The 17,781-nt window shown below is 39.1% G+C and overlaps 2 protein-coding genes across 4 annotated transcripts; one reads left to right on the plus strand and one right to left on the minus strand.

The window, feature by feature from the left end:
- Positions 1-2,544: 2,544 nt before the first annotated feature.
- fbxo9 (F-box protein 9) lies at positions 2,545-8,990 on the minus strand. Of its 2 annotated transcripts, none has more exons than XM_051076497.1 (13): positions 8,806-8,990; positions 6,943-7,014; positions 6,532-6,654; positions 6,358-6,415; positions 5,902-6,001; positions 5,327-5,457; positions 5,104-5,218; positions 4,757-4,875; positions 4,265-4,355; positions 4,091-4,186; positions 3,882-3,975; positions 3,073-3,227; positions 2,545-2,986 (listed from the first exon to the last, which is right to left on the minus strand). In XM_051076497.1, the coding sequence occupies exons 1-13, from the start codon at positions 8,839-8,841 to the stop codon at positions 2,878-2,880; spliced, it is 1,299 nt and encodes a 432-aa protein (XP_050932454.1). In that variant the 5' UTR covers positions 8,842-8,990; the 3' UTR covers positions 2,545-2,877. The 2 variants fall into 2 exon arrangements, with proteins under 2 accessions (XP_050932454.1, XP_018543740.1); XM_018688224.2 differs by lacking the exon at positions 8,806-8,990 and adding an exon at positions 8,032-8,201.
- A 1,004-nt stretch (positions 8,991-9,994) lies between these two features.
- On the plus strand, positions 9,995-16,907 carry cilk1 (ciliogenesis associated kinase 1). Of its 2 annotated transcripts, XM_018688274.2 has the most exons (14): positions 9,995-10,182; positions 11,926-12,194; positions 12,311-12,365; positions 13,227-13,348; positions 13,464-13,543; positions 13,648-13,780; positions 13,886-14,057; positions 14,210-14,377; positions 14,478-14,867; positions 14,976-15,184; positions 15,327-15,470; positions 15,568-15,683; positions 15,777-15,884; positions 16,035-16,907. In XM_018688274.2, exons 2-14 carry the CDS (start codon positions 12,094-12,096, stop codon positions 16,184-16,186), a joined length of 1,950 nt encoding a protein of 649 aa, XP_018543790.1. In that variant the 5' UTR covers positions 9,995-10,182; positions 11,926-12,093; the 3' UTR covers positions 16,187-16,907. The 2 variants fall into 2 exon arrangements, with proteins under 2 accessions (XP_018543790.1, XP_050932509.1); XM_051076552.1 differs by lacking the exons at positions 15,568-15,683; positions 15,777-15,884; positions 16,035-16,907 and having other exon boundaries at positions 11,930-12,194; positions 15,327-15,552.
- The last annotated feature ends 874 nt before the right edge of the window (positions 16,908-17,781 follow it).

A 17,781-nucleotide genomic window follows, 5' to 3' on the forward strand; every position in this document is an offset into this window, starting at 1 on the left:
GCACATATCTATTTAATTTCAATTTATTATGTGTATTACCCTACTGCAACTTATTTGCATGTAGTAAAATTATATGTGAATGTTGGTCTGTGGAAAAAGCTTTTTGTAAAGCCCATTTCTACATTTGGTTATTTTATAGTGTTAATAGGCCTCAGCAACATCTGGTTCATGTATCTGCTAGTGCAAATATGACATTGACTGTGAAAATGTTTTAGCTGACAAATAAAATCCATAGATTGGCATGTAAAATACTGGCATAACGTTTTACTATAGCCGCAGAGGTTCAAACATGCTGAAAATCTTTGAATCATTTAATTATTTTATAGAAATGACAGCAGCTTCATAGTTCTACTTAGAAATGACACATAAATTGGCAACATAAAAACATGAATGAAAACATTCTTGGTCGCTTCACTTGCACAAGAACCTTCTCTAAGGAAAACAGTTTTTCTGTTTTCTCTGTCCTGATATAACTTTGTAAGCTTTGTATTGATAAGGCCGAAGCCTGAGGAATTTTTGGCATTCTTGCTAATAATAGTCCAACACTGACAGTAAGCTAAGCAAACCTGGTGTGGATCAGGTTTAATTCATTTATTCTGGTATAATAATGGACACATGGCTGGTGAAATGTTGCTGAGCTTGCTTGTTCCTTCCAAGGAACCAACAAGAAACAGATTTTCCTGAAGCTGCTCCTCTCCTGACACCTGATTTGGCTAAGGGAGTTCAGTGATTTCTCTCTCTGCAGTCAAATGTTTAGCCAGTGATCAATGCTGAGACGGCACCCCACCTTCACTCCCCTCAGTCTTTTCCACTTAAGTGGTATCACTCGGACCTCCTCCTCATGAGCGCTGTGTGCAGACTTGATGCACTGGAATACTGTGTGTTACACACACAGCTCACATTCGGAGGACAGAGCAACTGTTTGTGAGCTTTGGTGGCGTGTCTGCTGGCCAGCCACTATGCAAACAATGCCTTACTCACTGATTTTACAGAGGCCATGGCCTGAGGGAGACAGAAAGGGTGGGGTGACGGTGTCGAGGTTTTTCCCCTGAAAACAGCAGTGCGGTCAGCATTTAGTTATTTATTTATTTTTACTCTAAGTGAAGTGTCAGATTTGTAATCTCTATTTAGCATGACTACAGGTGGTCTACAGGTTATAGGTAACTGTCTATCTCACTTCCTGCACACAACCACTTTGACATTGTAGCAGTGACTTAGCCCACAACAACTACTTCATATGTCAGGCTTCAACTGAAAAGCAACAATGAAACTGTTAACAGGGAAAACTGAGTGTGAAATGCAACAGTTCAGTTTAGTTAAAGGAGTAGTTCAACATTTTGGGGAATACACTTAATTGCTTTCTTGAGTTTGATAATAAAATGAAAAGATGTAAGAAACTGTTACTTACTAGCTAATGCTGCCCTGAGTGGTGGATGCCCACAACAGACCACTCATGAGTAAGTGAATAAACTATGTACTGTTCTTGGGAGGGATTTCCACCAATTGCATGGTATGTTATTGTAAACTAAAAATAATAAACTATGGATAAAAAGCAACATGACCTCTGGTGATAAAGAAAACCTTAATCTGATTTGACTAAATGTGCGTCATCATCTTAAGTGATTTTAGTCATACCAATAGCACATCATGCAAATATAAATAGATCTTCGTGTGCATTTTAAAAGACTGCATTGTTCAGAGTAGATGACCATTTATTTCAAAGTTCCTCTAATTAAATGTACTGCACATTAGTACCTGCATTTTAATAAGTTTAGGTGCTTTAGCTCTGTGACAGATGAAAATTCAGCAGGATTAGTGTAATTAAGAACATGAGGATCACACCAAAAAACCCAAAAAGGGATCATGTGAAAATCAACTCAAACTTTATCTCAGATTTGCAGCTACAAACAAGAACATCTAAGTTTATAATTGTTCTTCTGTTGTTTTCTCCTCTCAATAGTCATTATCTGGTTTTGCCCCACATTCGTTTCCTTTCTTGTGAACTCATCCCAACAGCTGTTTAGAAAAAAAACAATTGAGGATTTGCTCATCATTTTAATTTAGGATTTACAACAGACTATAGTTTCTTTAGAATATTTTTGAAAAACCAACCAAAGTCAACAAGCCACAAATCATTTTAGTCTAATCCAATACAACTTTCACATTTATTATTTTTTTCTCTGCAAATCCTGTTTGATCTGTCCGCGCTTGGTTCCTAGAAAATGTAATACGTGGATTATACCCGTGTGTGTCCTCAGCAAGACAAATGATAAAGTCTGAAATCACATCGCCAATGTCTTTTTACTGAGGTTGCATAACAGAATCGCTACAATTTTACTGAGATGTATAATTTTTTACATGCTTAAGAATTGCTAGAGAAATTTAGCAAAGATAACCTGCTTAGTTACTCATTACTAGCCTGAGGCTGAATTTGTATTTATGTTTTAACAACACATTCTAACATTACCCAGAGTCTTTCTATGTTGGCACTTGTATTTGCCATACAAGTATTTCCATTTAAACAAACCTCATTATAAGAGCATATTCTGTTCACCACTTTTTATTTGAGGGAGAAAGTGCACCATGAAACAAAAACAGTATGAACATTCATTGCTTGGAACAGGTGGGAAAGGTTGCTAATTATTTTAGCTCTCAGCACATTACCATAATTTCTGAAATCAGAAAATAAGTAGTATTCTATTATGTAAACCTGAAACGTAACATGCTCGCGTGTGGGAAACATGAGGGTTCATACATTAACACCATAATCCAGCTGCAGCACAAATTAAACAGGCTGAAGAGTATGCATTTAGTTAAAATGTTGTTTGAACGCTTGCTGTGGTCTTCATGGGATCATGTGCAGGTCTCCATGCTGCTTTAAAGAGGCTGCTCGGAGAAAGCAGTGTAACTCTTCACACGTGCAAAGAAGAAGGGTGTGTACATCCTGTCCAGCTCAAATGCTGTGACAACTGTTTCCCCAGTCAGCCTAAAAACATAACTGATGTCAATTACAAAAAACAAAGAGGGGAATAATTTATCTTTGCCACTACTGCTGGTGCTCATGTGTCTTACTTGTAGGTGATGTGGCAGGAGTGGTGGATCCACACCAGCTTACTGAAACTCTGGCGCCCCCCCGAGGATAGATGCAGTCCCACGTGGAAGCTGTGCTCAGCTTCCGGAGCTGGGTTCCGCCTGCAGAACCGATTCCTTTGAAACTCGGCCGCTTTCTGGTAAAAAATAATACAGTTTACAGCCCGAGCCATAAACTGACTGATAAGATTTTATTTTGGAGATTTAATTGAGTTGTATTTTGACATTCTGAATTGCTCAGTAAAATGTTACTGTGAGGTCACTAGTTAAGGAGTAGTGTAACAATTCATATCTGAATTTTAGTAGTTCTGTGAGATTACAGTGACCTTGACCTTTAGCAATGAAAATCTAATCAGTTTATCCTTGAGTCCAAGTGAATCTTTGTACCACCTTTGAAGAAATTCCCTCATTACTGAGAGATCGTATTCACGAGAATGGGATGGACGGAGTCACGGAGGGACAGCATTTCAAAAACATGCCTTTGGCTACAGCTGTTGGCGACACAGAGGCCTACAAATGCTGTAATTCTGAATATGAGATAGTAAGTTTGCTTTCTTTAATAATCATTTGTTACTTTCGATCTCTTCTTTCTTTTCCTGGTGGATATGGGTTTCCATAATGAAGTCATTAGTTTTTATTTTATTTACACATTGTGCAACTTTGTTGGGAAAAAAAAAGTTCTATTACCCAGATTTTCAGTAAACAAAGCAAAACCTTATCTGCAGCACTTCAAAGAATGTCTTTCCTATATACCTTTATCTCCCCCCTCGGCACCCCAGACTTATTCTTACCTCCTCCTTTTTCTTGCAGACAACAGCGAAAACTTTGGTTTGATTGTCTGTCTCCTGTGACAGACGGAAATGACCGAGCAGAACAGAATCCATTCTGTGAAATGAAATGAAATTCAACAGTCATACAAAGTGCTGGCATTCAACACATGACATTATTTTTGCTGCTGCAACGTCCATTCTAGCCAAGTTTGCAGAAAACATAGATGGACCTGGTGTTCCTAGTACGCAAGCGAGGGACAACGGACAGAGGGTCCTCAGGTGTGGTTAGCATGATGACGTGGCCGTCAGGGAAGAACCGGAGGTACCTGGTAACAATGTCAGCAGTTAGCTCTGATATCTGTAAAACTCACAATAAAAAAGAATGATTCAAGTCAAACATGTACCTGTAGTACTCAACGTGGTGCCAAGCCCTGTAAAATCCATCCAGCGATTCCTCTCCTTGACGAATGTATGATGTCTTGCTGATATAGACACCTTTGAAAATAATATGAATGAAAAGTTCAACATCCCAATAAATCATCCTCATCTTCTTCCCAAATGTGCAGTGTAGTGATTTTCCATGGCTGTGTTGATCAACACAGTGCCAGTAAAGTCTGTTCACAACAGAGCCGGCACAGTGGAGGCAGCAATTTCACACCACAATTTGTTTTTGTGTACTGAAACCAAGTGTAACCACAGTGGTATCAAATTTTACAAACTGGCACTTTTTCAGATTTCTACGGTGATGGACTGAAATGCTCAAAATATTTTGCACCTGAATTTATGATGCACACTTAAATATGCTGATATTCTTGGGAAAATAAAAGATATCAGTACTGGTCTCATAAACTATGACAGAGCATCCTAGGTTTGTTATTGATGAAATGTTTCATTACCATCAAAACGGACACGCGGCCTTTGCAGAAACATCTCCCTCCAGGATTTGAAGGGTACAAGTTTGGTGCAGTTCCGTCCCCACACTCGTAAACAGGCTGAACGCCAAATCTCTGGATCCCTGGAGAGAAATTAAAAGTGAAAAAAAAAAAAAACATTACGAGTGAGTGAACATAAAATCGTATAAACAGAACTGGCTTTTAATTACTTAATCTATCATGCAGCAACAATGTGAGATCCTAAACTGGCTAATCCCAAGACAACAATTTTGAGTGGCAAACTCTGAGAAAAGAAAGCTGTTGACAAACAAGCTGTCACACATCTGATCTGTTATAACAGTGGGGCTGACCTCGCACAAATATAAAACCCCCGGCAAACCAAAGAGAGCTGCTCCAGGGCTCGCATGTCCAGATCACTCGACACAACCCAACGAAATATGTACATCAGGATTTCCCGTGGCAAGGCTGCAGTCAGATAAAACAGGGAACAAATCATTCAGTTACCATGAACGCAAGCTAGTAACGTCTTTAGACATGTTGATAATCTGATAAAATTATCAGATGTTTCTTTACCTGAAATGTGCATCTGAGTCATTTCCAACTCAGGAGTGCAGATCTTTGGAACAGAGCTTTCCAGAGTGAGCTGCTGCTCAAAGTAGGCAAGTAGATCTTCAATCTCACCATCGACATCACTATCCTCCATGCTACAAAAAAGAAACGATATGTTCAGTTTAAGAAGTGAGAATATCCCTTTCTTTCACTAGCCAACCTGGGTGTGACTGTTCAGCTTCAGTATCAGAAGGGTGAACATCTGTTTTTCTAACTTCAGCTTTTATTTCTAGTGCAGCAACACTTTAACATGACAGATAATTATGGTCCTCTCAGTCATAAATTTAGCTGACAAAGACATTTTTACCTTGATTAGTAATGAGACAAAGATCCTGCATTAATTTCTTTACAACAAGCACTTTTTAGTGCTGGCAAAGCACACTGACTCATGATAATCATATTAATTTTATTTTTTAAAAAATCACATTTTGAAGAGATGATAATATTTTTAAAAAAAAAAAGACTTTTCACTGCTTGTTGAAATGTTACAGACACAGTTTTAGTTCAACAGAGGCCATTCAAAATAAATAGCAACTTACTAGTTTGCTCCAACTCGGTCTGCGTCAGGAGGACGGCTGTAGTTGATTTTAAACTCAATGTCAGGCACAAGCTGCATTGCCATGCGATAGAACTTGATAGCTGCAAGTAAAGAAGTCAAATTATTCATACAGAGGAAAATGAAATGATAAAGAAATGTAATCCCATTTTGGAACCTCATACAGAATTAACAAAACTATATGGGTGGATATCAAACATGCACAAGTACTGTCAATGGCCATAACACCTATATTGTTGAAATCATTCATAGTTCATTGAAGATAATGACTGATAATTAGAAATTTAAAAATCTGACACAAAGTTCCTCAAGCTTACTCTGTGAATTAACTATGGCATCAGCATCTGCTAGTTTCTACAGAATCTGTTTTTAGTGATTAACGTCACATTTCATATTTTCACTGGTGATTTTGACCAACATATATATCCTACAGACGTACCCTCATAGACAGCTCCATTCTGCTCTTCCTGAACAGCTCTCAAGAACAGCTCTGTGGCCTGAGAAAACATGACTCATGTCAATTTATTCAGCAGCGCTATAAATTTCAATGACAGCATAAATACACTAGATGAAGAGGTGAACTTCAACCTGAAGAAATTACTTCACAGCTTACTTTCTCCTCCCGAGCAATTTCTTGTGTCCTCTTCAGACCTTTAGTTCGCAGTAGTCGGTCACTTGTCCCAGAGCTCGTTTTGAGTTCAGACATCCACTGAGCTCTGAACGCATTGAGCTCCAGCTGCAATTAAACTAAGAAGTTACGAAGAGCCAAAAAAAAGTCCTGAGCAGCCCTGAGAGCGTTGTCATACCAAAACAGGGTTTTATCAAGAACTGTTTCTGAATTGCAACCAAACTTATGTGCCCAACCAATCTAGAGCACATTTATTTAACCTTAATATACAAGGTAGGTTCAGTGAGCATACATGCTCTATTAATGCCACACCCTGTTATCAAAGAAATTACAATTACAGTGCAGAGTCAAATATAGGTGTAAGAGCTATTAAAACAGTCAATAATGAGTTCTCACCTGAAGGTTTGGGTCATCAGAACCTTCATCTTCATCCTCTACAGTACCACCAATATCTGCATTTTCTTCAGCCTGTGCAAGGAAGAAATGAAGTATTAGGAGCTATTTGTCCTTGAGACCTGTAACTACTGTGGTTGTGGTTTTGTTAATCATTTGAATGCTCTGTGTTGTCTTGTAAATGATGCTTCCAAGGGGAAATCAGCCTGTACTTGTGAGCAAAGCAGCACATTTTGTGTTATCTTGTGACTATAGTTTTTGTTTTTAACCTTTATTATGCACACTTTGTTTTTATAATCCATATTTCACAGTGTTTTTGTTGTCCTTTACACAGCCCAGAGGTGACTGTCACTTTCCATTTCAGTGTGCACCCTGTTATGTGCATGTGAAGAATAGAAATCCTTGAATTCTTCCATTATTGCTTTATCAGCTTCACCTCTGTCAAAGACATGTGATGTTAGTTGTGGGAATTTTGATTATAATTAGTGGTGGAATGTAATTAAATGCATTTACTCAAGTACTTTAGTATTTTCTTTTCATGCTACTTTACACCTCTACACTACTTTTCAGAGGGAAATACTGTACTTTTTACTACATCGCATTTATCTGACAGCTGTAAACGAACACTCACGAGTAACACTTTCAAGCAGGGTTTGTTTACTTACTTACTTTTTACGTATGTAAAGGATCTGATTACTCCTTCCACTGGTGATTATAATCATCTTATCAAAAATAGCTCAGCGCTGTTCGATAACCTCATCAATGACATTCAAACTCGCTGCTCTTTTAACAGCTGCTGAAAACAATCCTCTGTAGCTAAACATTAATTAGCTAATGCTAACGTCACCTCAATCAAAATCAAGAATGAATCTGCAACAAACTAATATAAGTATGTCATTGAAGTAAGGGTCTTGTCGCTAAATTCAGATCACAGGAACACTTTAAGGTGTGGTAACTAGCCGTTAACCCCGAAGAGACACGTCGTGCACCGTCAACTCCAGGTAGAGACTGCCAGGTGACATTAGCTACGTTAGCTAGCTAGCTGGCTAACTACTGTCTCCACGATTAACAAGTTCAAGCACAGCGACCCACCATGACAGCTCGGCCGGCAGGTATTCTTTTTGTCTTCACAAGCGGTCAACACTGGCGTTTACAGTTCACGGTCGGAGAAACGGACAACACAACGGACATATTTACGAGCTCGCAGGAACGCAGCCATTTCGCTGAGTAGCCCGGAGCTTCACAGGAAGTCAGGACGTGTGGTGAAGTTGTTGGACAGGGAGCAGAGCAGCGCCCTGCTGTCTGCCCTGGACTCTTTATATCAGAGTGTCTGGGAGCTAAAACAATTTTAAATTTCACCATATTATCACGTACTTAGGAGAGTGATCCTTGGAAAAAATATGAAGGACAGAAATGACTTGTAATATGCATAGAAACACCGGACTCTCTCAGATAAAATAACAATCCCACATTGGTTTATGTTTTGGCTACCAGTTTTGTGAAAAAAAGTAATTTCCTACAGAATGACAAAAGCCAAAATGGTGTTGACATTTCTGTTCCAGTAGCAAGGTAGAAGACTTGTAACAATCATGTAACAGGTGTTTCACCATAACATATCAACTCCGAATGAACTCTGAATATTGACAGGTGATGCGTTTGTGCTCTATAAACATACCTTAAACTACTAGCCACTAGTTACCTGCTACCACAGATCAAATTTTCTGACCACATCCAAATACTTGATGCAATTTGTTTTGGTAAAAGCTATCAAAATGACAAAATATTTACAGTGACAGTTGCATGCTCCATATTTATCATTCATTAATTCAACTGTGATTCAACTGAGGAATGAAATGACAGGCCTACCTCTGCATTGAGCAGCTCCCCAAATTTATTATACATTACTGGAATTAGCCTGTCACTGAAAAGCTTGCCCACCCCCTCAAACTATTGGTTAACTATTTTAATGTCCAAAACAACAGTCAGCTCCAGTGAAGATCACTGTAAATCGTGGTGAAATTTATCCTGAAAAGTAATGACTGACTTGACTGAGGGTTGGCACAGTAAAAATGTGAATCTCTCAGGGATATAAAAGCTGTTGAGGCAGTCTTCCCCAATGGTAGAGCTGCACACAGCATGTCCACCAGCAATGTAGCAGTAAATTTGAGGGCAGACAAGTTCTGCAAGTATAGCTGGTGGAAATATTTTGTTTTGCAAGCAGCTGCCAACGCCACTGAAATGTCTGTAAGATTTATCTGCATGAATATACCAGTACTGCAAAGTTTCCAAGAAGATCAGGTTTCCCAGAAAGGTGTTTATGTGCGTGTCAGAGATGGAACAAGATACTTTAATTTTGTAAGAGTTCAAACTTTTACACCACTACCTTTCAAGAGGGGACTGGACTTTTTCTTACAGTACTTTTCCGACAGTTGTTTAGCCAGTGCACATTGCAAACTATTTTATAAACAAAATTATAATATGAAAAACCTGCATCTCAAAGTCCGTTTGAGGAAATCTGACAGCCATGTTTTAGCAAGAAAATTTGCATTTTGATAGACCTTATTTCAAAGCACGGCAGTAACCAAAACGGAAAACTACGAACTAACACCATTAAAATATTGTTTGTTTAATAATCACTAATTTAATCAGCTTTTTAACCTCCCTTACTCATCAGTGCAAGTTTGGGTAGCTAATCAGTCCACTTTCGTGCACTTTCAAAGCAGAACTTCTTTCTCCATGCTGCATGTGAAGACGAATGCAGAGCAAGAGGTTTAACTGTCGCTCACTTCCGTCTTCGCTTTACGCCCGGAAATCTTTATAATTTTTTGTAATTTTTATTTTTCGTTTGTTTAATTGTTCATTAATTTGTGAATCATTGTTTCACTCATTTTCAGCTCATATTAAATAGCCTTTGAATGGCCATCGATTTTACACCGCGGACTTTAGCGGAGAGCAGATGGTCGAGATAGCGAAGCAGAGAGTTATTTTAACCTCGCGTTGCATCTTTGGGGAGCTGTGATTTGTTGTGACGAAACTGTTGTCACACAACGCGAGATTACCGACGAGCTTTCCGACCAACGGGCCTAGCTGAGATTTTATTAATGTTGTGTTGTGGTTGGAGGGGAGGGGGGACACTCTGGATGCGGTTATTATCTCCGCCAGCTGACTATCCCTCTCAGCCATTTGTTGAATTTCGACTACGGATGCTCGGATATGTGGTGTTGTAGATTTGACGTGAGGAGGGTGAGTGTTTTCTACTGCCTCTCGTTTTTAAAATAGTTAGGAGACCATTCAGGTCTTTACAATGCTGTTAATGTTTTGGCAGCAGCTGGGCCACCACCATCAGCGCCTCAACATAATGAATTGTACCACGTTTATAAGACATACGTTAAAATGTAACTACAAGCGTACAAGCCCTGGTGTAGTATTAGCTAAACCAAGGCATCTGGACGTAACTTCAATGTGAATTATACAATAACAATGGATATTTAGTGCTAAATTACCGTTACGCTAGCTTTCACTCCACACTGTAAAAACTAACAATACAGCTAACGTTAGCTGCGTCTAAACCAAACGTGACAAAAAGAAAAATATGGAAATAACATGGTTTTGAAGAATGTAGGCTTTTAACCCACTCTAGCAGGTAGGAGCTATGCTAGCTAGTTGCTTTTACTCACAACTAAAATACATTTCCGCAAAAGATGATCAGTAGCATGCATTATTACTTAAGAGCAGTTTTTATCCTTATCTACTACTGTACTACTATATACTACTACATCTACTATTGAAGAGGATGTCAGGATGATTCATATGTACTAAAGCTGACTGTTACACTTATCATTTAATAGTTAAAGCTGCTCCAGACATGTACAAGGTGTCTGATTGATTTGAGTTCTCCTGAATTACCTTGCTGAACATTAGTTGCATCTACTCCTTCTCCCTCATTGAAAAAAACAAAACAAAATCTAGCATCTGTGAATATAAGTTAGTAGAATAATAAATAAGCACTGCATGTGCACTGAAGACTTCAGGTTTACGCTGTGAAAACTGCATTTTAGATCATAGACATCCAAGAAAACACATTTTTAGTGAAAGTGGTATATTTTGGATTATCTTTATCCCAGACCCTTAATTTTAATTTCACATGCAGATATATGTTATTTGTCCAAGAGTCATCATTACATGTAGTAGCTTAATAAGGATATGATTGAAACATGCAAGGCAGTCCATATATCACTTGATTTGCATCACTGAGAAAGTGTTAATTGATATAACTTATTGCTGGTACATACCAAGAAATGCCAAAGATTTGTTTGAGGTCATTTAGAAACAGTGTCTCCATATAAAACACTTGATACTAAGGACTGTATTAAGGGTATGCTGATTCCCAGGTAATATCTCAAACACTGTGGGTGTGCGGTCAGGCACAATGAAACACCAGGACAAATCCAATCCAAACCAATTGTGATTTATTGCAGTCAGGTGATAAGAGTTAACATGTACAGGTGGTAGCTGGTCAAAGCAATGGAGGGTGACAACAATTGATACTGAATTTTTATCTATGTGTTAACTTACTACTATACATTCAACTTGATACACAGAAAAATATCAAAGGTTATCCAGTGTGACATACAACTATAATCATTCTAACTTAATAGCTTAGTATCTCAAGCAAAATACTGCAAGGTATCAAGAATATAGGAACTCACATTTTAACTCAGTTGTAGCCAGAAGCAAGGGTTCTGCTGCAGGTGGTGAGAAACGCTTTACACCTGAACTCAGTCCTATATTTAAGCTCTGATAAAGCCAGGCTCCTCCTCCCTCCTGCTCCTCCTCAGACAACTCCTCCTCCAGACCTGCTCTTCACATCATGAAGTTTTCCAAACTGTGGTCATGTCATACTTGGTTTATTATGGACTGTGTATAATGTAATTCATACACTTACACGTACTAACAACAAGTTTTTGTCGTCTTACTTTTTCTCAGCTAGAAGGAGGCAAGTCCATGACACCATGAGTCCTCCCGCCCTGCCCGTTGTCTTCTGCTGTTGTCACAGGAAAATCTGGTTGCATTCAGCAGCAGGAGGTGAAGACATCTCTATTTTCAACCCAACTATTATCTGCCCCCAGATGATGCTATGGAAGGACAAGCATAATGAATAGATACACTACCATCAGACAGCTCGGGGATGGCACCTACGGCTCAGTCATCCTCGGCCGCAGTCTGGAGTCAGGAGAACTAGTTGCCATAAAGAAGTGAGTGCCTGGAAGTTGTGTGTTTTACTCCAATCTGCAGTAAATCTGCAACTTTTTCAAGTTCAGAGCTGATGATCATTTCCAACAAATTAGTTAACAGGAACAATATTTTTCAGAATGAAAAGAAAATTCTACTCCTGGGAAGAATGCATGAACCTCCGTGAAGTCAAGGTGAGTTTATCTTTAAACGCTTTTAACACAGTTTCATACATTTGAATAGCACAGTAGGATTATGGGAAAATCAACCCAAAATCTTAAAAAGAGTTCCCTTTTCTTTACTGTAGTACTGTACCTTTGTGTCAACTAGAGAAGGTATAACTAACTTCATGATAACCTAATGATCTATGGGTAATGCAATGACAATGTGTTTAACATACTGTTCATTTTAGCCCGGTTGTCAAATATTCAAAACTTCCTGTTGTTTCTTTTCACACCAATTCAGCATGTTACCGTCTAAATTTCCTCGCAGCTCAAAGTCACACACCAGCTGTAACAGTAGAAGGTGATTCTTGTGTGCCATTGGTTTTGAGCTCTGGTTCCCATCCCTGGCCTACACACCCCCTTTCCTAGAGCTTTTCCTTAACACAGCAAAACATATGTAGAACACGCTGGTCCTTAGAGTCCTGCTAATTAGATTAGAGCATGTCACATCATAAAATCTAAAAATCCCTTTACAGCTTTTCCTCCTTACTAAAATATAGCATGGTTAAACCTTTATCATCCCAGTGCATGGGAAAAGTGTACATATCTCCATCCTGCTTTCTATTACTCAGTATTTATTTTCCTTTTAAATTGTGAGCAGAAATCCCACCTTTGCAGCATTTACCCCCAAAACAACGTTGTGTTCTTACACGAGCCATGTGTTAACGAGAAGGTTTTGATTTTTAGCTGTAGGACGTGCTTTTGAATGTGCTGCAGTGACTTGTGTCTATTATCCAGCATGTTTAGATTTACTTTTGTTTCTAATATTTTTTGTCTGTTTGTTTATGCATGCCACATATTCTTACATAATCTCTCTCTTTATTTTTTCAGTCCTTAAAGAAACTCAATCATGCAAATGTGATCAAACTTAAGGAGGTAATTCGAGAAAATGATCACTTGTACTTCATTTTTGAGTACATGAAGGAAAATTTATATCAGCTAATGAAAGACAGGTGCGTATAGCTGCTATTTGTTGCATTATTTATGTCCACATTTGAAACAATGTTTGGTAAATTTTTACAGCTGCTTAACTAATTGAGTTTTCGATCTGTTTGTGTCTTGTTACAGGACTCGGTTGTTTCCTGAATCTGCTGTAAGAAATATTATGTTTCAGATACTACAGGGGCTCGCATTCATTCATAAACATGGTACATCTGTTTACAATTCCAGTGTGCTACATGAAATGTGGGACAACTAACTTTTTTTTAACATTCTTTGAGTCAAGATGGTCACACAGTCTGTCTTTTGTTAGGGTTTTTTCACAGGGACATGAAACCTGAGAATCTTCTGTGCATGGGCCCAGAGCTGGTGAAAATAGCTGACTTTGGGCTTGCCCGTGAGATCAGATCTCGACCACCATACACAGACTATGTCTCAACTAGATGGTGAGTCAACATAACGAGCTTGTACTTAGCCAAAATGAAAGCAAGTTTAATAATAGTTCAGCGTGCTCAAGTCCTAGCACCCTCTCTCTCTCTTTTTTTGTCCAGGTACAGAGCCCCAGAGGTTCTCCTCAGATCCACATCCTACAGTTCACCCATAGACCAATGGGCAGTTGGCTGCATCATGGCAGAGCTTTATACCCTCAGGCCTCTTTTCCCAGGCTCCAGTGAAGTAGACACCATATTCAAGATTTGCCAGGTTTTGGGTACACCAAAGAAGGTAATATTCATAGTTGATGTGAACAGCCACACTAGTTGTATTAGAGAGGGGGAAGACTCCTACTTCTATTATTACTGCCAATAAAAATGGATTTTCTTGGTAAATCTGATATAAATGCAGCTTGTAAGATGGACTCTGTCTTCTCCCTGTAGAATGATTGGCCGGAGGGATACCAGCTGGCCAGTGCGATGAACTTCCGTTGGCCACAATGTGTTCCTAGTAATCTGAAAACACTGATCCCAAATGCCAGTCCTGAAGCCATCCACCTGATGACAGACCTGCTTCAGTGGGATCCCAAGAAAAGACCAGCTTCTGCTCAGGTACTGTCTGACCTACACTTGAAGCATTTCCACAGTCATCATTGTTGAACACACACAATGAAAGCCGATATCATTCATCAAAATTGTTATATCTTTTCAGGCTCTTAGGTACTCCTACTTCCATGTGGGCCAGGCTTTAGGCACACCTCAGCAGATCCTGGAGCAGGGTAGGCCTCAGCCAGGGCTTGTGCCACTGCAGGCTCCTTTACAGTCACAACAGACGCTGCTGCTGCAGCAGCAGCAGCCCCTGCTGCTTAAGCCTGTACCCCCCTCCCAGCCTCCACCTCCCAACCAACACTGCTCCCCCTCCCGGCCTCTCCAGCAGATCCAGCCCTCCCCTCTATCCGCAGCTGCTCAAGCAGCAGTGTACCAACGGCACACAGAGCTGATGCTAGAGCAGCAGTCAAAGCACATCCTGAAGCAGGAACAGACAGAAGGAACACCACAGAGCCATCTTCCTTACATTGTAGACAAGAGTCTCCAGAGCAAGGTGAGGCATGCATACAGTATAAATGGAGATGGGTATAATTGTGTCTATGAACATATGATCATGCAAAATATTCCAGTCATCTACAGTTGATGCTGATTATTCTTTTAGCAAACGAGACAGGAGTCGGAAAATGCCAACCTACTGAGCTATCAGTTGAAACCCAAAGGAGGGCGGCGGCGCTGGGGCCACGGCACGGGTCACCTCAAGGGTGAAGACTGGGACGAGTACGAAGAAACTGACCTGACATCCATAAGTATTCTTGGAAAAAGCAACTTCTCCACAGAGAAGTCGAGGCAGGGGGAGGACGCACTGAGCAGGTGAGGTTCTAGTAACTAAGACACTGTAATGATTTAACATCTGAGTGCAACACAGGATCTGTAGCCCGAACCAACATCCACACATCAGTGTTACCTCAAGCAGGTAATTCATTAGTGTCACTGAATGCCCACTGTCTTCCAGATATGGAAATGTTCTGGATTTCAGTCGCCCCAGTGGAAAGGAAGATGCACCTTTAAACCTAAACAAGACTACAGCCTATCAAGAGCCATCAAGAACCGCCTCTGCCAAACAACATTACTTGAGGCAGTCAAGATATTTACCTGGTAATACACTGTAGTGTATATTTTTCTTTGTAGGACCAGGGGCAGTCATGTTTTTAAAGGAGAACCTGTCTAATAATCTCTTACTGTCTCCTACAGGCTATCAGTACAAAGAAGAACGTGGCCATAAATGCCAGTAAAGACTTCAGTGGTAGCCATCTTTGGGGTAACAGTAGTATTCCATTTGGAGGGACTCTACCGAGCAGAGGCGCTCATGGTAATCTCCCATGACATTTTACACCATAACTTCACTGTTAACTGTCTCACTGTTAACTAATTAATGGATGTGTCTGTTTGTTTTGGAAATCAGGTACAAATACGATCCCAGGTGGATACATGCCGTCGTTTTACAAAAAAGACATTGGGTCAGCTGGTCACAGAACTCATCAGGGTCCTTCAGTGGAATCAACAGCTTCAAGTGAGTACAAAATTTAGAGCTTTAGCTTTCTGTAGTATTCCTCTATCTGTATTTCAAATGATATGAACTTTTATAGTACCCAGCCATCTAACAGTGCCTTTTAGAAAACTACAAACATATCTGTTATTATTCATTGTATATTTATTTTAGATTATGCAACATGGCGGTCTGGCCGGAGTCAGATGAACACCTCCACCAACATGCCGCTGGCCAACAAGAGCACCCCTGGTCTGCTGCCTCGCCCGCCGGTACAAACCATCCACGGGCGAACGGACTGGTCTGCCAAATATGGACACCGCTAGTGGCCTACCTGGAGCTCTGATCTGTGCCCTGCAAGAGAGATCTGCACTCCTATGAACTCTTTCACCTCCAAAGAGTAGGCCTAGTTGTTTTATAATCAAAATCTGTACATACATCTTACACAGCAATAAATTTTGTTTCATTATGTGTACTCTGGATGTTGTGAGTTGTAAAATATCTAAGTGTATGTGTACGGCTAAATGCAAGTGGCCAAAATTTGAGCCCAGATTTGCTCCTCAGTGTTTTATTTTGTATTTCTGTAATTTAAATGCTGTCTGACAGAGGTTACACTACATCTGTATCCTCAATTTTGTATCAGATTTATCATTGAATGTTGTTCACCAACCTGTATACAAAATATGCATATTATAACTTTATGAAAACTTCACTGTGACTTGTTTTTGGCTAACTAATTACTTTGCCTCTGTACAGTACAGTTGTTGCTTTGTTTTTGTTTTTTTTTACATTCCTGCTGTTTTTGTTTTATAATGCTCACCTTGTCATTCGGGTAACTATTATTTTGCATTATATGTTTTTAATGAATTTCCAGGGAGTGCTGTAATTTCAGTAAAAGGAATACAATGGTTGCCACATTGTATAAATCTGTTCAGTTTCAGCAGTAAAATGATCCACGTTAACATGTTCTACCCCCTTGGCCAAATTGAGTGTGATTATTGAATCGCCAGTTATTGAGCATAATTAAACTTTTGACTGGGTACCACATTTTCAACACACTGTGATTCAAATTTATTTGACTACAGTTGAGACATAATATCATGAAATTAGTTTTTGCCTGCATTAGTACCATTATATTGTACTTAATTGACACCACACAGGGTTATTTTCACATCCTAATGGCTATGTAGGGAAAAATAATCATGTCTGCAACCATAAATCACAACCACAGGACTCCAGTGAAGTCACAAGCCAAAGGAGAATAAAGGAAAGTCAATGTTTCTCCAATGTCACCCCAAAAGTATGTTGTTAGCTATATAATGTGAGAAATGACAATCATATCATTATGCAATAACATCATCCTAATAATAAATGCAGATTCAGGACATCTGGCTATATAATGAGTTGTATATAGTTCAAGATTATCAATAAAGAGACAGATTGAGTTTCCAGTGCTCAGTTGATACCTTTTACCATTATATTACATACTATGGCTGCAGCTAATGATTATTTTCATTATCACTTTATCTACCAATTGTCTTCGCAACTAACTGATGAATCGTTTTGTCTATAAAATACAATTCCCATCATATGACATTTTAAAATTTCTTTTGTCCATCAAACGGTCCAAAAGCCAAAGATGTCCACTCAAGTATGACACAAAATCTTGAAATTGAAGAAGCTGGAACCAGGATTATTATTATTATTATCTTTTTTTTTTTTTTTTTTGGTCAATCAACTTATTGATTAATGTTACACACTCTTTATTATGATAAAACCTCTAGAGAAAGCACAGTGTATCAAACAAGAAAAATAAGGTTAGATCCAGTTCAAAAAGGAAGTAATTTCTGATTCAAAATATTTACTTAGTAAATTATATTTAAAAACTTCTCTTGACTAAAGTAATTATACAGTGGATTTT

Source organism: Lates calcarifer, linkage group LG16_LG22, assembly GCF_001640805.2.
Source record: "Lates calcarifer isolate ASB-BC8 linkage group LG16_LG22, TLL_Latcal_v3, whole genome shotgun sequence".
In the NCBI taxonomy this organism is placed as follows: Eukaryota; Metazoa; Chordata; class Actinopteri; family Centropomidae; genus Lates; species Lates calcarifer.

Excerpts from the sequence above, each read along its gene's own strand:
- fbxo9 (XM_051076497.1), bottom strand. The coding sequence starts at position 8,841 with ATGTATAATAAATTTGGGGAGCTGCTCAATGCAGAG. Across the intron at positions 6,002-6,357 it reads GAATGGAGCTGTCTATGAGG|CTATCAAGTTCTATCGCATG; the intron begins GTACGTCTGTAG and ends CTTTACTTGCAG. Across the intron at positions 4,356-4,756 it reads GCCGCGTGTCCGTTTTGATG|GTGTCTATATCAGCAAGACA; the intron begins GTAATGAAACAT and ends TTATTTTCAAAG.
- cilk1 (XM_018688274.2), top strand. The coding sequence starts at position 12,094 with ATGAATAGATACACTACCATCAGACAGCTCGGGGATGGCACCTACGGC. Across the intron at positions 14,058-14,209 it reads TTTTGGGTACACCAAAGAAG|AATGATTGGCCGGAGGGATA; the intron begins GTAATATTCATA and ends TTCTCCCTGTAG. Across the intron at positions 14,378-14,477 it reads AAAGACCAGCTTCTGCTCAG|GCTCTTAGGTACTCCTACTT; the intron begins GTACTGTCTGAC and ends ATATCTTTTCAG.